At 36.6% G+C, this 27,088-nt stretch overlaps 1 protein-coding gene across 1 annotated transcript in view; it reads right to left on the bottom strand.

The window, feature by feature from the left end:
* The window catches only part of LOC104542342 (dynein heavy chain 5, axonemal-like), a gene marked incomplete at both ends in the record, with an annotated part of 68,164 nt that overhangs the window by 6,806 nt on the left and 34,270 nt on the right, over positions 1-27,088 (bottom strand). Inside the window, 12 exon segments of the mRNA XM_010186614.1 lie at positions 519-686; positions 1,215-1,451; positions 1,544-1,633; positions 6,598-6,909; positions 7,817-8,034; positions 10,514-10,703; positions 11,721-11,855; positions 13,779-13,973; positions 15,135-15,322; positions 21,840-22,018; positions 24,675-24,847; positions 26,178-26,324. Coding sequence (XP_010184916.1) covers positions 519-686; positions 1,215-1,451; positions 1,544-1,633; positions 6,598-6,909; positions 7,817-8,034; positions 10,514-10,703; positions 11,721-11,855; positions 13,779-13,973; positions 15,135-15,322; positions 21,840-22,018; positions 24,675-24,847; positions 26,178-26,324 — 2,232 coding nt within the window.

The raw sequence follows: 27,088 nt of genomic DNA, 5'->3' as shown, positions 1-27,088 counted from the left end.
GGAATCCTGTTATGATTTTCTTCTACAGAGAGAATATGTCATTTTCAGTGAGAACAGACGATAAACACTAGATTTACCCTCAGAAAAACATCCCGAGTAAAGAAGGAAGCTCTTTATTACTCCTCAGTTTGGCTTGTGAAGGCAGTCATGCAACAAGGGTGTAGAAATCAGTTCACACATGGCACCACCAACAAAGCACAGGGAAATAAAAAATTATCCAAGGATTAATATTTTCTTAGCAAAATCTCTACTTTGACTCCTTAAAAGAAAGTGAATGAAAGAGTATTTATCATGTGGCCATGGTTAGCAAAGTTTAAAAGAACCCTTTATACTAAAATGTAGACACCGTTTTTGCTTGTAGGCCTTGTGAGTGCTGGCAAAATGCCTCAGTAAGAATGCTAGTATGCAATCTGAAGAAAAATCAAATTACCTCTACACTTCAATTCAACATTTCTGTCAAGGTCAATTATTGCAATATTATCACAGAAATATATTAGATGTTTTTCCATTCCACCTACCTTAATCATAACAGTTTTTGCTGTTCCCTGTTCCCCAATTAGCAGAACAGCTTTTCCTTGCTTCATGATAGTGTGCATTAGAAAGCCTGTTCGGACACTGTCTACATTTGGAACTAGAATGGAAGTATATTCTGGTACTGAATCTTTAGGGTAAATATATTCAGGGACCTGCATGAGAAAGACACACAAAAAGTCTGAGACTTTCTACCTGGCCACACAGTCACTTTGCATCAGAACACAAAAACCAAATGAACTTTATAAAATGTGCATTAGCAAAACTTTTCTTCTTGAAAGCCAAGCATCAATTTATAACCAGTAAGTTGCCAAGCTTTTCTAAAAGGGTGTCAGACTAAGGAGGTATTTTCACTCAACTATTCTCTGTTACATGAAGAAAGATTTTCCTTGCTGGGAGTTCTTGTACAGTAGGGTGTAGGGTGACAGACAGTAGACAAAGCTAAGATCACTTCTGTTTCACTTCCAATGCTATTTCAAATACATGTTCCTATTCTCTGCCAAAGATGTTTATGGATAAAAGAAAAAACTCTTTCAAAAAAAAAAAGCTCTTGAGCATTTGGTAGGGTTAATCTTCCTAATCAAATTACGCTGGGTTTTAAATAATAAAATAACATGCCACTTACCAAATATATCTTCCTTATATATTCATTAAGAAAGCCTAGCATGTCACATTGTACAAACCTTCTTTGACCAGTGCTCCCACTGGCCACAGGCACTGATACCAAATTCAAACATGGTTTCTTCTCCATTCACAGCTGGAAGTTCTTTCACTGCAGAGTGCTTCCGTAGGAACAGCTCCATTTTCAGCCTGTCATCCGGTTCCAAAAGAGCTCCGGCTGACCACATGACAGCAAAAATGAACAAGCGAGCAATATGTTCCTCGCTGAGCTGCTTCTCATCTCGGTCAGACAATAAACCCTGCAAAGCAGATGCAATATGTAACTACTGCCCTCCTAGAACAATGTCCTGTGACAAATAACAGAATGAGACAAACTGTGTGTCATATCTACCTGTAGGAGGTCAATAGCTTGTTTGATGTACATACATTCTAATATTGGCATTTTTGGTGTCACAGCAGAGAAAACAAAATCTATCACATCCTGGAAAGAAAAAACATAATTTAAAGAATTGCTTTATGAGTTAAAGTGGTATTATTTATTCTTAGATTAGACCATTTATTTTATTTTAAGTATATGCTTAACTTTATTCCAAACAATATTTTGCCCCATTTCTGGGATTATAAATATTCAGACTTAGATCATGAAATTTTGCTAACAATAATATATTAGAAAAATAACTTTGATGTACCACAGTCAGCAGAATTATTCATATAAGCTTCATACAGCAATTTCCTGAAAAGCAATTTGAAGACTGCTTTTCAGTTACATCAGGGATCTGCCATTTGTGCTCTCCACTGGAGATTTTAATCTACCATTGCCTTTTTTGTAGTGGTCAGATAAAAGCACTAGAATTTTTATAATGATGCTTATACAATGCACAACTTCAGCACTATAGATTTCTATCTGTCTCATCTGTTCTGACTGCACCATAATGTACCTGTCGCTCTTGAAACCAATCCTCTTGGTTTTCTGTAGAATGCTGGCAGGATCCAAAGTGAATTTTGCAACTGACTTTAATGGAACCTAGACGTTCCTCAGGTTACTCCATAGTGATGGCTACCTGCCTTTGCCAAGTGTTTTGCAACATCTTTAGGAAAGTTTTAAATTTATGTAAAGTCCTCTCTGGGATTTGCAGTGCAGATTTTAAAATATCAGTTGCCATCCATAGTGCAGACTGATGTAAATAATAACCTACTATCACCTCATTTAACAACTTTTAATATAATTCCCTCTCTATGGGTTCCATTTGCCTTCATAAACTTCAGAAATCAACACTGCCTACTCCTTATGGGAAGTAAAAATGCAACAGGGACACAATGTGATACAGTAATTTTGGAAGAGTTCTATTTATGGCTCCCACATCCTGTAACTGAGAAAGCTAAGACAAAGAAGACATTCAGTCACTCAAAGACGTAAACAATCATTTAGATATTTTGGAAAAATCAGCGAGCTGCTTACCCACATATTCACTAGATTTGTTCAAATTTTCAGTTTACTTTTTTTGCCCCTGAAGTTCTCCACGTACCCTATGCTGAGTGTTTATTGGCGCAGAGACTGAATCAAAATTTTTAACCATCCTCCCAAGTTCCATCTCATTGGAATAATGGGTAACACACATCACAAAGACACTTAGTATGAAAAAATACCCACTTAGGCCTCTTAATCTAGAATAGGGCTTCTGGCTACGTGATCTGAGAAAGAAGAGAGTCTAAATGTGGGCATACATATGAGAAGGGAAGCTTAGAAAACATCCCTTTTTCTGTTATTTCTTGCTGGCTAGAAAATGTGCACCAGAGAGTGCTGCTTTTTGTAGCTTACTCTCTGAAATGTGTGTTTTGTCCCCAGCAGTACCTCAGGTGCTCAACTGACCAATTGGGCTTTTGTGGGTTACACACAGGGTGGGAGATTCAAATTTAAAGACCTTTAAAATGTGGACTTAAATCTCTCTGAGATTCAGTTTCTTCATCTGTAACACAGACTAGATGCCTTATAGGGCACTGCAATTTGTTTAATAATTGATTGGAGACACTCAGAATAAAGATATTTCTTGAGTCAAAGTAGTCCATACTTTCAAGAGCCCAGTTTTCACCACAATGAGTTTTATGGTACATATGATTCCACTGAGATTTGTGTTAATTCTTGTTCTTTGAGTTTATTAAAAAAAATCAGGTCCATATATGTTAATATTGTATTAGTACTACATTTAAAACAATACATGGCAGAAAGAAGGATGGAAGATCAAGATAGTAATTAGCATGAATTAACTACTTATTATAGTATTTTGTTTGAACAGGGGGTCTGGAAAAACAAATTGGGCCATGACAAATATGCATAAATTGAGAAGAATTTGGATCAGGACTTTGCTGTCCCTTAAAAGGAGAATGCAAAATGAAGTCAGATGGTAAAAACTCATATGAGAAAAGATTCTTTTGCACACTGTAAAGTCACTGTGGAATTCACTGTACAAAGGTCTTTAGGACAAGAAACTGGCAACATACTCAAAGGGTTTAGACAAGCACAAGAACAATTAAATAATGCAAAGTTATTAGTATTTGTAATATTAATTTGAACATCAGCATTTAAATATTAAAGCTAAGAAACTCTTTGAATTATATATTCAACTCTACGCTCCAGAGACAATAGCAGCCTTTACCCAAAAAATATTAGGGTGAGATTTAATGTGGAGGGAGGAATAAGTCACATCTGACTACTCTGCTGTTAAGTCTGCAAAATAGATCAATAAAGGATCCAGGACACTAGATTTTATTTTTTAAAAAGTGAGTGTGATTTTTAAATTACTAGGTTTTTTTTTCATTTAAACAATACATAGACATGCCGAAACTTATGTTACTCGCGTAACATCCATCACTAGTTTGAGCTTCACACTTTGCAGACAAACTAAATTACGCTATTCAGGTAATTATTTTAACTATTTCAAGTTCTTTGAAACTGTCTCAGATAACAGCTTCCATCAGATAAGCAGTTCTGTTGCTTAAGGTAGCAGACAAGAAATTGGCGGCATAGCTTCTAAATTTAAGAAAGTAGAGACTTTATTTGAGGATGGGTGTTTATTTGAAATTACTCCTAAGCTTGAAATGCTGCTGTGAAGAAAGAACTGGGAAAGGGAGGGTGAAAGTCCAACACCTCATCATCATTTTAAACAAATCCTGTGGAAATAGAAAGGCCTCAAATATAATCTCCATTCAAAATAAGGTTGTTTTTTGGGGGTTGTTTTGGGGGGATTAAATTTATTATTGTCTTTTGGAATACCTCCTGTCTTTTATATAAAAACTAATGGCTTATAGTGGAATTTATAATACACATAAAAAGAATAAATACATTCTTTCCACTGATTCACAACTATTATTCTCTGGTGCTTCTTCCTACATTCTTGCTACTTGCTATTAATAATTAATAATTATTTTATCCAATATGCAGACTGTCAGTGACAAATACTATTTTATTAGCATAAATAACAAGTGTTTCTTGTAAGCAAATTGGAATTACTATAGCAGTTGTCTTGCATCTATTTTGGTTTAATTTAGATGGATTTCAAGAGGTGTCTATAGATATACTTAAAAATTGATTCTCCTTAGTTACTGCATTTCCATTTATAGCCTAATCTTCACTTTCTTCTAAAAATCAGATATTTGTAAGCTGCTTATATCTATATTTTTCTTAATACTAGCATTAAATTCACCAAGGTCTGTATTTGAGTTTTGACTACCACTGTTGATGTATCTTATTTCACAAATTCTCTTTCAGAATTTATTTAACCTATTTTTTTATATGGGGGAAAATAATAACTCTAAGAAGAGCCACCTGAATACAAAAGTTGTGTTACCCTCATCTATAAAATCACTGTTATTGCTTCTATTATTTGAGAAGAAAAGATAGCTCATTAAAAATGAAAAAACTGACAGCATGACAGCTTTCATTTACATTTCGATAGTTCCAAATGCAGCCTTCAGCACAGAACTAACTTCATATTTCACTGCACTTTCATCTCTCAATCTAATAAAATACATATTTTTCTGGACTTTATTGCTATTGCTTCAGGCTTGGATATTTTAAATGTTGTTGTTATGTTTTCAGAACAAGTTGTAGCATAAAATATAAATAAAACTGTAGCAAAGAAGCAGTGAATTGACCCACATATACATTACTTTGGAAGTATATTTTAAAAATCATTATCAGACTTGTTTCTCTCGCTGCTGCGGTAAGTACTATGACATATTATGTTTTGGAGGTAGAACAAAATTAATAGCTTGTTAAACATCGGCTTTAAATTAAATGGGCATTGAAATGAAACGTATCTGTAAGAAGACACTTGTTAACATTCAGGGCACTCCAAAACTATATTAATCATTGCTTTTACATGATTTATAAATAAACTTTCTGAAATGTCATTCAAAGTTCATTAAAAACTGTGTTTGTAAAATCTAGCAACGATGAAAAATATTACAGGAGAAACCACTGCGAAAGCCAACATCAATTACAAGAGAAAATGGGCAGGAGAAATCCGTTGGGAAAGCAAGGTATACAAGTAAGTTGCATTTGTTCCTCAGATGGTGAGGAAGTCAGAAGATAACAATGCTGAAAGATTGCAAAGCAATAACTATTTCATTAAAAAATTCCAAAGAAAAAATAATTTCAGTGTACGTGAAAACAGCGTACTACTGAGGTTAGGCTTTCAGATCCACTATCGAGTACAACCATCCACAATATTAATGAAACATTTTTAATGATTCAGTATGCTAAGGTCAAATAGAGGGAAAAAGCAGTGCAGAATTCTCCATTTGAAACTACTGATTGAACCCAATTTAGCCAGAGTGTGTATCAAAGAGATGCCATCTCAAAAGCTCCCTTGGAAGAGAATCACGGATTAGAAAATCAAAGAGACCACTCTAGTCACCTGTGCTGAGCTTTAGAGCACAGAACTGCTCTGAATTCATCTGAACTATAGAATGCCTTTTAAAAATAACTAATAGGCCAAACGCATTCCTGTTGCAGCCAAAATTGAGAAAGATTCCACCAGAGTGACTCTAGTTTGATTTCTTTCCAAATTTACTTCTTTACATTTAAAACAAACAAGAAAGTTTATACACTCCCTTTATGTATCCTAACAAGAATTAAAATTTCAGTACCAATTACAGCCAAAGATAATATTTCTGTTTTGCCAACACGCATTATAAAATAATCACAGATTTAACAATTCATTGCCAACTAACCTATGCAGACAAAACAAAGCATCCAAATTATTCATCTGTTAAGAGTTTCACTCATTTGTTAGAGATCTCTCTTTTTTAAAATCCTTCATCCATATTTTATTACATAAACAAAGAAAACTAAATAATTGAAAAAGCACTGAGGAAGAAACAATGCTTCACTAAATGAAGAGTAAGAAATGCAATATTTCTTTATCAAGTTGTTGAATTAAGTACCTGAAATACAGCATTAAAGCAATTCCATAGGATATCAGAGTATGTAACAGGTAGCGTTTGCAGCCAAGCTCTTAAAATAGGCTTCCAGTCTAACACTGAAGAACTCATGAAGACCATGCCATTACGAGAAACTGTTGCAGGGGAAGCATTGTCAATGTTGTGAGGTTCAAAAATAATTTTGCAGCTGGGGGACATAGGAATACGATCTCCATTGGCCAAAGTAAGGGTCTTATTATCATCCAGAACGGAGTTCAGATTTTCAATCCATATTGCATCAACAGGTCCATCCAAAACTATCCAGATATGCTCACCCTAAAAAAAAGACACACACACATATGCAACTTAATGTACATTGACCAAAAATATACACTTACTTACTTTCAGAGAACGTACTTTTTGATATAAATAACGAGTCATAATTTGGTGCTGATTAGCTCAGCATGAACTGCAGTTACTATAATCTGCTCAGTGATTTTAAACCTTCTTTTGTTATCCTGTGTCACACCAGAAAGGATGTTAAGAAATAGTGACAAAAACTAATTTGGGCTGTTCTAAGCATAAAGCTGTCCCTTTCTTCTACTAAAGTAAATCAGCCAGCCCAGCACCCATCAAGGTGGATGAAAGTATTTCCCATTAAATACAGTTGCAGACAAGGGCACAGTTGGTCCTTGTGGGATGTTACCTAAGTATTTCATGTAATGGTTCCCATTTTCCAAGTGAGAGCTGAATGAAACTTCTGAAGACTTGAGCAAAATAATGATTCCATGAAACATGATCTGCAGGTTTGATAAGAGAATTGGGAAATACCTACACTGATTTCTTACCAGAGCCTCTTACATTCTTATATAATTAGAGTGGCAATGACAAAACCAGACAGGAGAAAACTGACTTTCCTGTCCTCACATCAGAACATGAACAGCCCTTGCTTTTGCATTTGAACGGTAGGACTACTGACTTACAGAAGGAAGCAAAACCCTTTAAAACTTTTGCAGTTTAATTCTGGAACCTCAAGTGCTTGGGAAGCCTCATGCTTTCTGCCATAAACATGCAAATATGACTCAGGCCCACATTCAGCTATTCAGACACAAAGCAAAACTAGCACTGCATTTTCCCATTTAATTTTATAATGTAAAATCTTTCACATAAATGACAGGTAATGAGACCTTATAGAAATAGTGTTAAATGTCCTTATTAACTATCACAATACAATATCCATTACCTTCTTTGCTTTTAAAGTTTTTCTCCATAATGCAGAGAAAATACCATCTGTCCAGTCATTTGTAGCAACATCAAGGGTACCAAACATCTGGGAAGCTGTGACAGCCTTTGGGTTCATTCTCATCTCTTTATGAGGTGCACCACAATCTGTCATCGCTTTCATTAAAATATTAATGCATTTTGTCTTTCCTGCACCAGTTGGACCTAGAGTCATCATACCTTAAAACAATACAAACTTGGTTTAAAATGAAATGTCAAAGTGTCATGCTACCATTTAATGTTTCTTTGCATCAATGATCCTTGTTTTATTTTTATCAACAGCCAATATAAAAAAGATGTTTCTCACTCCACTTCCTCAATGTTGACTGAAATGGATTTTTAAAATACTATTAAAAGGCCTCCATGAATGTCTGCTTTATTACGACAGACAAGTCTATGTGGGCCCATATCTTCCCTCAAGCAGTTCTGTTCCTTTTTCTAATTGGAAAACACAACTGCCTTTTGATGTTCACACACAATGACATTGACATGACTGGTGGTAAACAAAACCAGTAATTTCTAAACGTATTTAGTGATAATATCTAGCTCTCAATGATATACAAAAGCAAGTGTATCTTTCTGAAGCAAAAATAACGAAGATATGTACCTGCATCCATCCATGCTGACATTTTAATACATTTTTCTTACGTAAAAAGCAGTTAACAGCAACCACACTTTTAATTTGATCAGTATATACACATATTGCCTAAGGAAAAAAAGCCATGTCTTCAACAGTAAATTGAGCTTACAGTCAATCCTTCTTAGTTACGTTTTCTAAGTCAACTATTCAGGAGGCCCACAGTCTGTCCAAAAGTAGATGGGAGATGCAAACTTGGACTTTCAATGTCATCTAAGGAAGCTTGATAACTCCTATTAAACCTAGACAAACCTGGGCAACATAATCCTTAGTTGGCCTTGAAAACCTCTTCAACACGGCATGGAACAAACAGGCACAAACCCAAGTTACAAACCTAATCCAGTACAATGCAAACTGCCTCTGAAAATAAAGGGAGCTGAATGTTCCCAAAAGCAGATTGGGCGTGAAATCAACTACTCATGCAATATGTTACATATGGATACATTAAATCCAAGCCCTTCAATGGCCTTTCTGCTGGCTTCAACAACATTTGGATCAAAACTTTTACACAAAAGAGATTTCAGGATCCGTGCACTGAATCTCCATGCATATGTGTGCATGTGCATGAGCACTCCATTTGCAAATATTGCTTCTTTTTCAACAAAGAGAAGTCATACATTTCACAGATTTTTTTCCTCATTACTTGAAATCCCATTGTAGCCTCTCCATAAATCCAAGGTCTGTAAGTAGGACAAATGAAAGTCAAGAAATGAGAGATCTCTTTCCATTCAAGCAATAACTTGTGTCACAGAAAGATCCTGGGCATCCAAGTGTCAGGCCATTTGGAGCTGCATGACCCTTGGGAATAGCAGGGATGTGTGGAGGGAAGAGGCATCTAAGCAGAATGCCACAGTGGATTCTGGAGATTTTTGGGGAACAGTGGTCTGTGGTTTATCACAGACCAAACAGCTTCTTCTGAGAAGAGGTATATGACTGACATAATTAAAAATTTCATGGTTCCTATATAGATATAGGCATTATGATTTTATATGGAATATTGAACATAGCAATATTGATGTAAATTGTTAACTCAGCACAGCATTAACCAGTTCTCTGGTCTAACCAATAATCTGAACTAAACCTTTGAGGCATTAAGCTCTTGGACTGTGCTATGCAAATGAGTATTTCCTTTTTGTTCCATTAGTTTAAGTTTACTATTCTTATTATGACACGAAAAGGGAGAATAAAAATGGATGATATCTTCATAAATCTTTGCTACTTTAGTTACATTTCCTTTCATATACAGAAAAATCCTTAGTTGTTAGAGGTTGAGGGGTGGGGAACATTTCAATCAGAGGTAATTATTTTTTCCACTCAGCTATGAATCATAAACCTGTTTTTACTACTGTCTTTGGTACCCTTCCTAGGACAGAATAAACTTTACTCATTAGCCTTTTTTGCACTGTAAAAATGTATTTTCACAGAATCACGGAATGGTTGAGGTTGGAATGGACCTCTGGAGACCATCTCGTCCAACCCCCCTGGTCCAGCAGGAGGTAGGCTTATCTCTCTTCACTTGAAATTGCCAGAACTGAACACAAAGAACTACACTCGGAATTTTACTGCATCTTGGTAGAATCTACCAAAGTAAAGGTTTGAGAGATTATTTTCTGTAATCTTCTCAGCATCATAAACTCACAGTAACATTAAACATGAGCTTCATGACTGAACTGTGTCTGAGGACACCAATTGTTTTCAGAACACTGAACAAAATCAGCTGTTTCTGAATATTAATGTAAAGTCTACATTTTAACTTGTTCCACAGAAATTTCAGTCACTGAAGGCCACACTTGTATTTCCCATGAAAATGTAATACAACAAAGCTACAACCTCCCTATGTATGCATTGCACATGAAAGAAAGTCGTAACAGTTTCCTAGCAAAATATCCACATAGGCTTTAAAAAGTACATCTGTTCAATTTTAAAGTACATTTTTTTGTGAAAATAATCTGCATTCTTTAGCAGAGAATATAAAAAACTATTGCTTCTATGCAGTCTCAAACCCTTATTCAGCATGCTAACCATGTCGGACTCGTTGAGTTTCATACAGCTGAATTAGTTTAAGTATCCATGGTGGATGATGAATAAGCCCTGCTTTCTCTGCCTGTTTCTGAATAGCTGACTGTAGCTCAGGATACTCAGCTTTATCCAGAGTAATTCCAGGGAATAAGTCATTAATGAGACTCATAAATAAAGGTTCATCTTCATCCACCTGTCAAGGATAAAGTAGGAGGAAATACATTATTTATTCATTGAAATTATTATTAAAGCTGTAAACAATCTTCAAGAATATGTCGTTTAAAAGATGGCAGTAGAAAGTCTTAGCGTTTCCAAAGCAAATATTATAATTATGAATCAGTTCTATTAAGTGAATTTCATACAATGCAATCACAAGTAGTAATTTCTACATTAAATACTTAAAGCTTATAAAAATGTTAATAGCTTAATACAGTTTTCTTCAATACATACACACATGTTTCTTCATTTGTTACATAAGCCAGCAAAACTTATTCAAATCATATTTTGCCTTGGATTTTTTTTTCTTCTGTAAACCACTGAAGCATGCCTATAGGTTTGAACACATGTACTACTGCCCTGAATAGATTAACATCAGAAACAGAGTAATTGGTTCCATGACAAAACTGAGTCCCAAGGTAAATATGCAGAGTCTAGACGTGCTATAGCCTTTCAGTTACAGCAATAAAAAGAAAGATGAATACTTTAAATAGTAATATTGAAAGAGATTAGACTATACAAGGAGGCGTTAGCTGCTCCCAATTACCTCAGTCATTGCAATTCTTATGATGTTCTGAAAAGGCAACAGACTCCCAAGAAATTTACAAATTGAAAGTCTAGATTAAGAAAGATCTTTAATGACATTATTAGAAGTTAATACAATGTATTCTTCCTTTCTCTCCTTGGATAGGGCAGAAATAAGAAAAAACAAGAGACAATTAAAGGAGCAGGTTAAGTCCCCTAGGATCTGACGGTATTTCCAATGATTTATTTTTTTTTAGCTAAGGCTTCTGATTCTGTTTTCTTTTCTTTAAAAGACAAAAAGTTCTCATGCTGTAACTGTATTCCGATTCCCCATTCACTGACAGACCATATTAAAAACTGCAAAATAATGTATCCAACTGCTGAAGAAAAAGATCTTTCCACAGTGCCTAATAAATACACTTAAAAATGCAAAGTAGTCTTTTTGGGAAAGTCACCAGTGTTACAGTACCAGTTTGGAGAGGTTCATGTCCCGTAGTACTCTCATCACTACAGTTTTCTCTGGCTCTTTGGGATTAGATCTTTTCACTGCTCCAAGTGTTCTTAAAACAGACAGGATATTTCTAAGCCCGAAGTCATAGTGAACCTTGAAATAACACATGCATATAATTGGTACTGCAAAGACTAAACACTTTAAAATCAAGAGAGGGCTGAAAACTAAAATCATTAAAGAGACAAATATGTTATTAAACTTTTAAAGACAACTAATTTTACAGGTTTTCATCTTTTTAACTGGATTTCCAGTTCTGTTGCTACCATATCCTGAAGATATTCTCCAGTGTTGCATGACCATACCTGCCAAGTGTCCCTTTCAGTGGTAGATTACCACTTTTACAAGTCATCTGTAACAGAGCTGCATCTGCTATAATTTTCCTAAATTCATAATTTGCCAGATGCATAAACAGCAAACAACACATCTTCAGACTACACTTTTTTCTGCTCATGCAAGGACTGTTGCTGTCTTGATATATGGTACTGGGATTCGTGACTAAAACGGTGAATATCTTGCTAATATAAAGAAATACACTGAAATTATTCAGATACAATTTGTTATATGTAAACCTATCCTATCCTGTACTTAATGACTTTCTGCTCTGTGGATAGTTTCATAACAATTTGGTTCAGAACATAAGGATTTACTTCCAATAGCCATGTGCATCCTAGACGTGAATCTAACCAGCTTTGGACTTAGTCAGGTAAGGGCTGGAATACGTTCCCTTACACTACGAGTGAAACTGTGTATCTGCAGAGCCATGCAGACATATTCAATAAATTTGTACCTGAACATACAATTCTTAGTTAAAATAGATTTGAAAAAATATGCAAATGTTCTGTAATGTGTTTCTTCTTTGACCATTGATGCAAATCCTAGAAAGAAAGCTATCAAGGTAAACGTTTTAAATTAATTTAATTTAATGGAAGGTTTTAAAATAAAGTCTCTGAAAGAGAGTGAGAATGCTTTGCCTTAGGACAGCTGATGAGCCAGTTGAGAGCATTTAGGTTAGGATTAGAGGGCCAATCGACACTGTGGCAAACTTCCTGATCAGGAAGGAGCTAAAGAAACTTTCTTCTGACAACTGGAACCAGCCTCACACTGCCCAGTATCTGCTGTAAGGGCAACACTGCAGGGCAGAGGCAGTCCAGGAAATTTCAACAGTGTCTCCAATAAACTCTCACAGAAAAAGAAAGCTGATCTTAATTAATGAAAACTGGAACACAGTTTGGTTATGCATATTGAGAGTGAAATTGGGGAGCTATGGAGAAAGGAAGAGAAAATCTAAATCTATACTTATTAATCTTAATTCTGAGGGCAATACAATGCACCATTATCTCATTCTAGTGTAGTCCAAGAATTCAACATAGTCACTAATAAATACATGGTATAGAACTGAAATGATATAATGGAGAATGTAGTCAGTATGCCCAGGTTCATCAGGATTCAACTAAAGCAGGCATTTGAGCTGCAATTTACCTACCATTCATATGATTTCTACTTGAGACCCTCTAGTGGACAGCCAGCACAGGGCATTCAAAAGGCAACGTGTTCTGCTCTTAAAAGAAGCTTTATGCTTTGTTTGTACTTAAAAATCCCATATCAAACAGAATAGCACTTTTCCGGTAACAGTCAGCAAGACAGTGCCTTCTAGGCACTCTTCAGTTATTTACAATTCTTACATTGCCTTTCCAATAGATCTAGCTTCCATAAGCGAGGAGACTGAAAAATGAGTCCTTTACAAACTTCAGTAGAGCAATATATGCTGTTCCTCATAGCTTCTCCAATAACTGCACTCTGTTTAAAAATCACAAATCAAATTTCCTTTACTACACAAATTAGTGTGAAAAATAAAAGCAACATGATGATTTTAGACTCTGTTTCTAGAACTTGAAACTGAAAACCCTAAAAAACAAATAGGTTCATGAGTGTAAGAATAATTATGTATTCCATGAAAGTATATTCTCGACATACTCTTCCAGTGACAGCTTACAGTTGGACAAATATTTGTTTTACCTGTTTAGATAACTGCTCTTCACAGAGTTTGTAGAGTGTATAGAATTTTCGACTAAGGACTTGGTTGTCTCGGAAACCAGCGCTTGCCAGCTTGACTCGCATAATAATGCTACGGTCAGGCACCATCATAGCAACTGTGCGAAACTGGATCTTCAGATTTTCTGGAAGTTCCTGTCGTCCTGCATAGCCAGGGTTCTGAAAATTGCAAAATGTAAAATAAAATATTATATAGTGAAAGCAGGATAGGAAGGTTTCTCTTTTCTGATACTTCAAACTCAGGACCACATGCCAGATTACAAATGGTAACTCAGGCATGTCACAATTATACCTCACTGCACAGTTGGCTTAATACTGTGGTTCATGAACTATGTGGTACCACACAGATCTTGCTGGAGCTGTTTTAAATGGTTAGCTCCTCAGGGTCTTGATAGTGTTCCAGTACTGGAGGTTACTGTCTCTTGTGAGCATTCCCAGGCCATTTCAGTGCAAAGTCAGTCAAGCAGTGCAAGCTATTACTGAACATAATTTAAACTAATGGATCTGACGTTTCACTGAAGATGTCTAAGTCATTCATGTGACTACTGCATGGCTCAGTTGTAAGAGCAGTAGTCACTGGCTACGCACTGACGACTTCTTAAACTCTTCTAGCTGTTTCCAAACTGCCTTCCCACTGGCTTTTGTATGCCACTAATTTGATCTCTTTTTTGAATTAAAGTTATAAAATTAACACCTTTTCAAAGGTAGGAATCCTTAAAATAAAGACAAATGCTTCAATTTTGAGTTGTAGGTATGTAGTCTGCAGCTAAGGAGGGGAAGATACAAAGAGGCTTTTAAGGAATTCTTATGCTTTCCTGCTTCTTTGCCTCCTGCACTGCTAGAAGCAGTCCACAGGAACCAAAGAGAAATCTTCAGGAGGCCAGTGAATCAGAGTGAGGGTGGTTTTCTTCATGCTGACATATAGAAAGATTGTGGTCAAAAGTTCTTCACAGGTGGTGAAATACTGACTAGACCAACTACAGTAGTCCTTGCAGCAGTCAATTACTTCTGTTTTATTTTGCCAGATTTTGAGTAAAAGTATGAGATGCTTTGGTTTAGTCTCAATTTGTCAAATATTCAACTTTAAATGTCCTTAAAATATGTCGTTAGTGATAATTGCATACCTCAAGTCCTAAGTTCCAGTTAAATATATAGGCAAAAGAAAATATCACCATTATAATTTGATCAAATTATTGTTCCAGTTGTATTCACTATTTTCTGACAGACAGTTACAATAATTTCAACAGGGAAATTTCAATAGGAAATGAATCAGGACAGATTTTTCACAGTGATGCCATTTACACGTGTTCACACACATACCATGGTCAGAAATATACCAAATTCTGTGTCCATGTCAACAACATCACCGTCAGTGAAAGTGAACTGAGGTTTCTTGTTTTTCTTACACTGAAGTACGATATATATCTGCTGAGCAGCTACTGATAAAACCGGAAGTTCAATACGGTTAAATTCATCAAAGCAACCCCATGCACCTGACTGGGCTAAACCTAAAAAAGCAAAAAAGAAAAATATTTTGTTAAAATATCAGATCAAACAAGAATGATTTATATAAAAAATACAGCATGTTCTATACAACTTAATGTAACACGAGAGGAACTGAGAATATGAACACATAGTAAAATGAGAAGTAAAAACTCAAAATTAATTGGTTTGTACATTAACAACACCCAGAAAAAGAAATATCCCTTGAAAGAAAGATACACAGACTTCTTTATAAAGAATCCTACACTTTTACAGCAACCATAGGGCAGAAAGCTTTCAATAATATTGTATATAGCATCTTGAAACATAAACATGCATATAGCATGGAAACTCATCTATCCAGTGGGTGAAATTGTCAAAGATGAGCTTCTGAGACACCTACATAAATGACAAGCACAGAATCAAATTCATAAATCACTAAATTTGTGACAGAAGCATTGCAGTACTTTATAACAATTAATTCGTAAGTCAAAAATTATTAGAGAATACCATCCTGCTGTTCAAGAGAGAGGAATCTGATGTCACACTTAAAAACTGCTATTTGGAACAGGCCATGGAGCTCTAGACAGATATTAGTATCTGTAAGCATCATGAAATTAATCTCTTCTGGGGGAGTCAAGTACTCCTTCTGTATCTTGTTAGCAGGATTGAAATAGGAGAGTCTACAGTGGCAGCTTTCCAGAGCAGTAGTGGGGAAGCTACATAGTCCCCTGCTAACCCATGGCCATTTCATAAGAGACAAAGGCTAGGAAGTCTATGTGAGAACTTCATAGATGTCATCTCCTCGCTTCACAAAGCCCACACCGGACTAGTATTTTCTGTTGCCTGGGCCCAGCTAGGACCTGGATCGGTACTTTAACTGGTGCTACAAGCAAATATGTGAGGTGCTTAATTCATTCTACTGGGCTGGTGGAGCTCAGTTTGGCTTGAGCTATTTGAAAGCAGTGCTAAATGCAGAAATGTCTGAGAACAGGTAATTGTGTATTTGCAGTGTTTAACAACTATGCCCAGATCTCTCCCTAATCCTCATACTTTATATGGCAATACCAGCAGCACTGGTAAAATAAATCAAGAGATGGTTTATGTGTAATGTTAATTCCTGAAGACACTTAAGCTAATGGAAGCGAAAGTACTCAAAAATCAATATATCACTATTAATCCATACTTTTTCTCTGTCCTTTGTTGTGTTTTCTCTTTCATGTTTTTTCATCTTTTGTCTCTGCTCTGGCCTGTTCTGCTCAAATTATACTTCTTCCCTTCCCTCTGCTGTTCCTTGCCTGATCTTCTCTTGCTTCGTAAGATGTTCCTCTAGGAACTCTCATCTTACTCCAAATGCCCTTGAGGTTCCTTTTATGTTTCTTCTCTGTCCCTCTTCTGCTCTGTCCAACATAACCCTGACCAGACTTATCTGTGACTTTTACCCACATTCTCTGTCCTTCAGCCCAGGAGCTCCCTTTCAGCTCAGGTAGGTCTGAGTCTTCAGTCTTTGACTGAGCTATGTTGCACACAGGGCTGGGCACAACTGTACCTCCTGTTATCCTGACTTGCTGACTGAACTTTCTGGAAGACCTCAGAACTATCCATCATCTTACCTGCAACCCTGCCTCCTGCTGTTTCTAACTGAACTTCCTAGATGGAGCCTGGACCCAACTTGTTATTTGACCTTCTTTGATGTCCTGCTCAGGCAATATGGGACTGTGCCCTTGTAGGCAAGGTCCCTGACCCTGCACGTGTGGTGGTCACCCTGGGCTTCTGGCTTGTCTTCCCTTATGGAGATGCCCCATTCTTGCTTCTTCTTCATGAAAAACTCTTGCAGATATTTTTCAAATGCATTTGACCCCTTTTGTTACATGTGTTATATGACTACTAGGATTCATTCTAAAAAAAACCCAACCCAACAAAAAAAGTGAGTTTTCTACTTTATTTATTAAATATCAATATCTACTTTTTGGGATACAACAAGGAAAAGCCCTAAACCTGGATATTCTTTATCAAAGAGACTTTGTTCCATATAATATTGTCTCTTATACTTACTATCTGTATATTAAAGGGTTCTGAAATTTCTCTCTCTATAGAATGGTGCGGTTCAGTTCTAACCAAACAATTTTTCCTTGAGAAAGGAAAAAAATAAATCACTTGTTCTGTAATGCCACCTGCTGCATGAAGTTAGGAAACCTGACTCGCAAGCAAGGCCAATATCCCACAGCTTTGAACAAATTCAGTTCTTCCAAAATTATTTCATTCTAAGGGTGTTTAAAAATAAAAAGGAAAGAAAATGTGTTCCACACATAAAGGAACAGCTGCATAACAGCTTAGAAACAATGTGATTTTGCTGTGCACTGTCATATTATGCATTAATTTCTGTCCCCACACAGAACATTGTATGGTAATCAAGAAATGGAGTAAAAGCAGAAAATTAATAACAGGACTAAAGAGATCTTTAACAATGTCTAAGAAATGTGACACCCACCTCCCCAGTCAGTACAGATATCCTACAAACCCGCTCCCCATCTGATGTAAGAATCACACAGCACAGCCACTCCCTCCCTCAGCAAGACTTCAGAGTGCATCTCTGCAACGCAGTGCCATGTCCCTTTCCATGACAGTGACCCTATGGTCTATACACAGCTGGGTGGCCTGGCCCATGTATGCCACATTGTGACCACAGTCCCCAGTGCAGTTACCAAGGTCCCCCAAACACAGAAAGTATGTTGCAGGCTACGTTGGCAGCCTCTGTCCTGCCAGGTGATAATATCCTATCATGACAAAGCAGTTATAAACTCTCTTTTGTATTGAAATAACACATCTCTTAAGAGATTACACAGTATAGCAACATAATTCAAAGCAACTTCCACTAAAAGAGAACTCTAGCTAGCCAAAGTGCAGCCCAGAAGCAGTAAGCTACAAGGTACTGGTTAGTCCTGAAAGAATTTAGAGCTCCATACTTATTTATTCACCTTCTAAATTAAGATACACGTCAAATCTTATATGAAGTATTGCACTAAATATCAAATCATAAAAGGGTGCCTCGGGTAAGATTGGAGATGTTTGACTGTAACTATAGAAAACAGAACCAAAGCAAACATGACTTTTATACTCATCTACACAGACGAAAGGTTTCCTAAAGGGTATTCACTGACACTTTTCAGCAGTGATGATGAGGTATCCCTTATTTCCTGTTCTTGGGCAATGTTAACACTGAATTTGATATAATATAAAACTTGAAAATTCACCTTCTCACTTGCTTCTCTGGTACTTTCATGGGTTATCTTTGGTCTACCTCAGATGACCAGTTATATCTGAACCTACATTTTGGTTCAAATTTCAAAAAACAAATATATCAAAGATGAAAGTCCAGGCCTTGGACATCTTGACTAGACCATCAAAAAGGGCTGCATCAAAAGAAGCATTGCCAGCAGGTCAAGCCAAGCCTGGCAAATTGTGAAAATAAGTCCAAAAAGCAACCAGTGCCCTTCACAAATGAAAGCATCAATGACTTATGTAAGAACAGAATCTTACTTTTCCTCCCAGAAGCACAACAGTCTGATGAACGCTGAAACATATCACCCTATTCAGGCTGTATTCAGCTGGATCTATTATCTATTTCCCAGGCAAATTCTCTTAGAAATAACCCACCATCCCACTAGCAAATTGACTGAGGTAAGCAATCACAGGCATCATGGTCACCTGAGCACCAATTTGTTGAGTTCTATAAGCATCTTTTCTAACTCATATTGAACACTGGCATGCCATTAAATGAGGCAGCCAGGTAACAAGGACACATTATACAGTATTACTTAGCTTTTGTTGCACATGATGACAATACTACATGGAAAATGGCCAGCTTCTACAAAAAAGATAGACAAAGGAAGCTGAGCCCTAAAACCCAGCTCATATTTTTAGACAGAGAAATAGTGCCCAGTTTTAATAAAAGAAGGCAATGAAAGGCTTCAGTTATCACTATTGCTTCAATCTGAAATGAGAAAAGATAAGCTGCCAAAGTACTCAGGATAAGAAGGCAGAAACAAAGCAAGGGTACAGAGGCTAGATGTCTGAGATGACACAGGACAGTAACAGATTCATAAAAAAAAGTGAAATCACCAAGTCATTAGAAAAAAGATGGTAACATAAAGAGATAGAAACACTCTCACAGAAGGAGCAGAGAGGAAAAAGACAACAGCTTGGTGAGATTAAAGAGAAACAACAGTTGATAGCCCTGCTCCAGACTGATGACTGCAGGTACAGCAGAGACCAAATACATGACTGCACTTGGTGTTATGAGCATATTCATGCTTAGTCAGACAGCAAGCTGGTCCCAGTCCTCTTCTGTTTATTACCAATGAATAAAATTAAATTGGGACACTAAAAGTCCACATATACTATGAAAGACATGCAACTAAAAGTTGGCCCAAAGACCTAGGGGTTACAAGAGGTGTTTTGAGAAACTTGTGATCTTGACAGAAGGTATTCACATGAGCAGCTATTTCTGTTTCTAGCATAGAAACGTTCCTCTGTTTGTTTGGTATTATATAAATGAGCAGCTTTCCATAGCTCCTGGTCATCAGGTAACTATCTTCTCTCTTGATGTGTGAAGATCTGCCCTTGGTTATAAACACAGTGTTTACCTCAGGTAAGGACTACAATAATGTAATATATTCAAAATAGAAGTCATCAACTACTACGAAAGTTTAACCCATATCCCAGCATAATTTAATGGGATACTATGAAACTTGTCTTCTGCTCTCACTGCTCATAGGAGCACCAAGCCAGTTTCAGCTTTCTCCAACGCAGTAAATGCCTCCATTCACCTAAAAAGACCAAAGCTAAAGCTAAAGCTAGAAGACTAGCTAAAAGAGTGGACTATTCATGGGACCAGTTCAGGTCGGAAGAGCTAAGGATGGTCACTAGCTCTACCATCTGCTGCTTCTGTATTTACTACAGTACCTCAGATTCCTGGTATGGAAACAATAGGGCTGCTTTAGCAGAGAGCACTTTATCCTCTCTTTTTGTAGTGGTGTCTCCTTGACTGTATTCTCCATCTATCCTGCTTGCTCCAGGCTGGCCCCTTACTGCAGCTCCATCTAGGGAAATCCTCAGTGGGAGGGAAGGCAACAGACACGAAAGAGAGAGAGAGAGCGAAGCTAAGAGATACCAGTGCCTTTTCAAAGCAGCTGTGTCTCTCTTCTGTCATGGCTCAGAGGAATAGGGGATGGAGGCTGGCTGAGGCAAAGAAAGCAAGAATGGAAATGTTTCTTTATCTATTTTCATGTTCTTATAAATAGTGTTAATGTGTTCAATTAGTGAAGGCAGGTCATTCTACAGAACGCACAGAGAGCTACAAAACTTTTAAGTCCTGATTATAAAAACTTGTCAAACTGGTTAAATCATTTTCCCCTTCTTTCTCTGCTCTACTTCTTCTCATTTCCCTTTTTTTGATATGGTCATTAAAGAAAGTCAACAAGTTAATGAGGCCTAAAAATATCTGTAAAAGAACCAAAAGATTATGAGGAAGAACTGTAGTCTAGTGAAGTCAGTACAAGGGCTGCTTTTAATTCAGTTCTTCCCAAATACATACTATTGGTCTTCTTGATCTAACTCAGCCACAAACAAACCCAGTAAGAGAGAAATACGGAAAATATTTTCAGAATTAAATACAAAATCACCTTAATCCAAACCTGGTGTACCTTTTAAGCTTTCTATCTCCATTAGAAAAGCTTTACTGTATACTCTCAAATAAGAAGCTAAAGATAAAAGTTACTTTGATTAAAACTTTGGCCATCTTTGCTAGGTTCTTAATTAATACTAAACATGACCTCCAGGTTATATTTTAACCTTCAAGAGATATCATAACAGTGAAAATTATGCTTATGTGCTTATTACCTTGTGTTAGATTTAAGAGCCCATCACTCACAGATAATGGTGGCGTTCTGTGGTCTGCCAGTCCATATAAGCAATAGTAGCTATACACAAGAAAATAGACTTAATGCAGTCCACAGATATCGGGTCACCTGATCACTGTTTGCAAAACTGACTTCAAAGATCTGCTTATCATGAAAAGTTATCAGAGTTTGACCACTATCTCATTTTCTTCATTTCAGAGAAGTTCTAGAGTTCAAAATAAGACAGTGCCCCACTTTTCCCTGCCTTGCACAACATCATTAAGCTTCAGATTTGTTTGTTTTGCTTGATACAATAATGGCAAGAGAGGGCTGAATATCCTCGCCCTTGGGATAGGTGGGATAGAGGCATAAAGAAAATCAGTATAAAGGATTAAAATGGAAAAGAAAAAGAAGACATACATAGGAAACACCCTCCAAGAATATAAAAAAAAGAAGACTGGAAAGCATGCAAGAAGAAAAAAAGGAAAAAAATAAGGAGAAATAATCAAGTATCAAGAAAAGTTGATGAGCATCTGGAAATAAAAGGAAACACAGAAGAAAATACCTACAAATCATTGCTAACTCACTAGTGAAGAGACAATGACTTATGACTCTAAAATGAACAAACCATATTATTTCTTACCTTTGTAGATACGGCCCAGTCCTCTGTAGTCCATTTGGTCTGAACAGTTGAAAACAACAACATACTTTCCCAGGCATTTGCCCATGTCTTTAACTGTCTCTGTTTTCCCTGTCCCTGCAGGTCCTGCTGGAGCACCACCCATGCTCATGCCCAGGGCCTGTGCCAGAGTGATGTAACACCTAGAGACCGAACGAAGAGTTCTATTAATCTTTTCCTACTATTAATTACTTGAAATATATTAATGTAACCACAGCTGCTGTATTATATAGAGCTGGGGAAGGGGGCAGAAATGGGTGTGCTTCCATGTGGTATGCCCTCAGCCACCCCCTTTGCACATTGAGAAAGCTGAGTTACCAGGTACCACCTTTGCTCCATCTGCAGAAAAGCATGCATCCAGCACAGCAATGACTGCAACAGCCCAGGAAATGCACAGGCCAATTCCTAATGTCGAATATCAAAATACTGTAGTTTTGTGATTTTCTCACACTAGTCGTACGCCTTCCCTCCATGATTCAGCCTCATTCTGCAGCATCCAGACTCACTGGGTTTCAGCCTTTTTTCCCATCCTTCTACTCTCTACCCAGAGCACAGGGAATGGGCTCTCTTATCTGGCAATAGGAGGGCACAGAGGCTGGAAGCAGCTCCTGATCTTGCCATTTCCCTACCAGCATGCCAAACCACAGCAGTCCTGCAGTCATGTGAGGTCTTTGAGTTCCAGGAGGAGAATGGAAGAGAGGGAGATTGTAATGAGCAATGCAGAACGAAAAGGAGGGATTCATGAATCCTAGGATCATCTTCTGCTTCAGCCTCCATCCTGGGTTGACACCCTCAGGTGGGTCACCTCTCAGCCTTCTCAGATGGTGTGGAGATTACTGAAGAGTGTAGGAAGACTGTTGTTCTAACCTACAACACTCCAAAATCCCAGTAAGCTCATTTTTACACTGTGAAACCCAATAGCATTATTCTCTCTGCAGAGAGAAAATGGACACTGAGAAAACCCATATTATCCCAGCTAGTATCACTTCCTATAAAACAATACAGTAGTCATTCTAATATAATAGCAGTAATAACACTTTATCAGCTTATTACTCAGTAATCACTTAATGTGCACTCAGTTAACACAATAAAAATACCACTCCTAAAAATTCTGCTACTAAAACAGAGGTAAGGACAAACTGATACACAGTACAAGTACTAAATATAATTTGCATTTCATATTTTGAATGCACCATGACATGGTCTGTGTCTGACACAGTGTTTGGGATCACTCAATTTCAGTCACACTATCTTAGAGTAATGTACACCAGTGTGTATCTATCATGTTCTTCAGGAATCTTTCTGAAGACAAAATCATTAGGCAAAGAGCACTTGACTCCAGATTGATGGAAAGGAATTATATCATTACCTGAAAATTGTCAGGAGCTCATACAAGTCCATATAGCAATATTAAAAATATTAAAATGGAAAAAGCCTATAAGGGGAATAAAATCTGTTCTTATGCAACACTGCTTAAGTACATAAGTTTCCCATCCAACAGTAGAAAACATCTTTGCTTCAAATATTCCCTCAATATATGACAGTGGATAGCCAGCAGCCCCTGCAGCTCTGTTTGGCTCTTGTAGGTTTGGCCAAAAACAGATAACTCTGTTCTTTTCTGTTGTTATTATTATAGTCTAAACTCATTCAAGAGACTTGTTTTCTTCAATAATGTCACCATGTGCTTAGTTTCCAGTCTTGTGTGACATAGCATCTTGACTCAATCCCTAACCAATTAGGTAGCATTTTAATTCTGTGAACAAATTTTGGATGACAACATTGTCTTGACACTGTCTCTCCTGGTGAGCAAAAATGTCTGCATGGTAGTGCTGCCACCATACTCACTAAACAGCTTCACATTTACTGCTGCAAACAGATCTCTAGCATAGGAACAGTAGGGTACATAACATAGAATTTGGCAGTTGTGTGTTACATATTAAAAGCCAGGTATTCAAGCATAAGGTTTTGGCTCTCTTAAATAGCTCACTGGGCATAATTCTGGTTCAGAAACTGGCAAAAGTTGGAAATGTCTCTAATAAATAAAATCTACTAACACACAGAGTGCAAAAACAATTCCAATATTAATTCAATGTCTTGCAGTCATTCTTCACACTACAAATCACTGAACATACACTGTCTTTTTACATTCCTATCCACACTTAAAAGAACAAGCTCTGGCATAGCAATTACATGTGACTCTTGCCTAGCTGAAGCACTACCAAGTACTTCAGGAAAATATACATCTAATAGAGTTCGTACTGTGCTGTATAACTAACGCTCCAGCGATAAAATGTCCTCCTTATGTTTTGCCCTCAGAGCTTTTTCTGTGTTTGTAGTCCTGTAATTCTCCATAGGCCTTGCTTAAAACCATATTGGCACTCATTATTCAGTGCTATGTCCTGAGTTACTGCTTTTTTCTCTAGGGTGACCTCAAACGAATCACTTGCCATAATCCCAAATTCCCATGCAACTACTAGCTTATTGAAAGCAGCAATATATCATTTTTTATATCCACTCTGTTTAGGCTGTTGAAGTGTATGGCGTCCAGCTATATTTATCTCGAGCACAAGTAAGATTTCAATGCCTACCACAGCACATACAGCTCAAGCAAGCACTTAAAGAGATGTCAAGACTTCCTAGGAGTGCCTTCTTTCACCAGCTGAATTTATAAGCACTGGCCTCTGCTGTTCACCATCGATACTGCAGCACTACAATGCAACCAAAGAATTCTGACTCCTGAAAATTAAAGGAATTAAGTCTTGTCTTCAGTACTATGCACTGCATTCTTTTTATAAATACCTGTCAGTTAAGGGAGTTATAACAAGTCTGTCTGTACACCCTAAGTATTCATTGCAGTAGGTGAACTCTACATCAGTGATTTGGATAACGCATTTATCCAAGTCTTCAAGAAAATAAAATCGAGACTGTTTTTGCCATTCAAAATCAGATGGAGATTTAATGTTCATACGGACCTATAATGAAAAAGAAAAAACATTAATACAGAAACAAAACAGTATAAGAAATTCGTCTTAAATTCCATACAGAAATAAAACTCTACTATGCACAGAACAAGCACAGAATCTGTCAGGAGTCAAGACATCCAGAATTAAATTTTCAGACTTTTCTATGACATGCTCTAAACCTTTTCATCCCTTTGACCTTCCTCTGAATTGTGTACAGAAATTATGAATTTGTCTTAATAAGAGACATCTTAAGAGATACTGAAGAACAATGATGGAAAACTTCATAAAAAGCTATGTAACAATACTGGTTACACTGCTCTGGACCATTACTCACAGAAACACTAAATCATGAACAATGTTTGAATATATTGTATACATGTCTATGTGTTTGTTTATTTGTATATGTATGAACTTGCCACACACATATTTGATCTGTGGGAGATTAATAGATCTGGACTATTTTTTACACCTAATCTCAAAACCACCATCTCAAAACCATTCTCTTATGGATATGTAGTTGTGGTTATCATCCTTGCATAATTTTCTGTTATTTAAATTTATTGTAATATGATATTAAATTAATTGATAATGAAATGTTCAATTAAGAAAACAATTATGAAAATAAATTAAAAATTACAGGCAGAGGATAAAAACTCATGCCTATCTTAGAAGCCGGCAGTTTTCTAACTTTCAGTATTTTTCTTTATGATTTTCTATCTTTCTTTGCACATGCACTTAATTTTATCTTTCTAACATATAAGCATAAATTAAACACTACAGTACTGAATTCTTGACTTTTGCACCATGTAAGCTTTTTGAAAGTTATTTCAGTTCCATTTTATAGTAATAGTTTCAAGTGTTCAATGCCTTTATCTAAAAGAAGCCTGATAGAACTCAATTAGAAAAAACTTTACAATATCTGTTCAGATTCTTGTTACACTTGTCAAATATATGGAGTCTCACCCCTTTAACCTTTGCATAACTATTACTTTAAATCAACACATAGGCTAGGCTGGAAATAACATGACTGACAGCAATACTAAACATACTATTTAATTAAAATATAAAAGAAAAAATGTATTAATTTTCAGTTTGAGAGAATAGTTTAATTTAAGAAATTAAACTCTTTTGCTCACAGTGAATTTGTACATGATGGGTATCAACATTCACCCTTATCTCTGCATGACATCTGTATGAAATTGAACAAAATCTGATATGTTCTATCATAACACTAATGCCAGAGCTACTCATAATGAATAGATTGTAAGATGTGTTTTGGGTTTTTTTACATGCAATAACTTCCATACAAAAAGGGCCTTAGAGGTTTTCAAAAACTTACCAAATCATCAAAGATATCCTTCTGATGCACATGAATAGTAATTAAAGTTTCATATTTTGTGCGTTCCATTCTTGTCAGATTGTGTGTTGTCATGTCAATCAAATAATTTAAAAGTTCCAAAAACTTCTGATTTGTTGTATGCATTACCTTTTCCACATAGCAAGAACAGCCATATTAATACAAACATAATTTGTTGTTCCAATGTTTAGAATGAAAAATAAAAAACATCTGCAAACATACGAGCCCATAACATCTTTGATCTGCTTTGCATTTTTTAGGCTCAAAATCCTAAATTTGGATTTGCAGACTGCCCTCCATGCATGCATTCTTAGCCCCAGTAGAGTACAATAAGGTTATATTTAGGTGAGCAGGTCACATCGTAAGATTTTATTCCAAGACAGTTGCTCCTTCTACTATACACTACATCTTCAGCTGATTGCATCTCTGTATATTTTCATAACCATCAGTCTCTGGTTTGGAGTACTGCACATCAGCTCAAGCAGTATATACTTTTAGGAGGAACAGGAACCTGGAGATCTATCACATCCTCTAATCAGAGGAGGGGGAAAACGTAGTGTAATTTTAGATGCCAATGCTAAAATAGTAATTTCTTTTGTGGCACCAGATTCTGTTACAAAGTTCCACATAATACAATATTGACTATACAATACTGACTTAGCATCAACATTTGTCAGTGATGTTCCTGGTACACAACTCATTATAAAGCGCTGAGGTTTCAGAAAGGGCAGTTCATACACACTCCTGTTCCAAATGTGTGAGAGCAGCCACACTAGCTTTCTGTAAATATATGCAAAGACTAAAACTCATCTTGTTTGCTGAGAAAAAAATGCTAAAAATACTTCAAAACTAACAGAGAACTAAACAACCTCCCTGCCCCCCAAACACAAATA

The sequence above is a fragment of the Mesitornis unicolor genome, unplaced genomic scaffold, assembly GCF_000695765.1.
Source record: "Mesitornis unicolor isolate BGI_N332 unplaced genomic scaffold, ASM69576v1 scaffold28270, whole genome shotgun sequence".
In the NCBI taxonomy this organism is placed as follows: Eukaryota; Metazoa; Chordata; class Aves; order Mesitornithiformes; family Mesitornithidae; genus Mesitornis; species Mesitornis unicolor.
The sequence above is the reverse complement of the archived record's forward strand: the minus strand, read 5'-3'. Positions and strand labels throughout refer to the sequence as shown.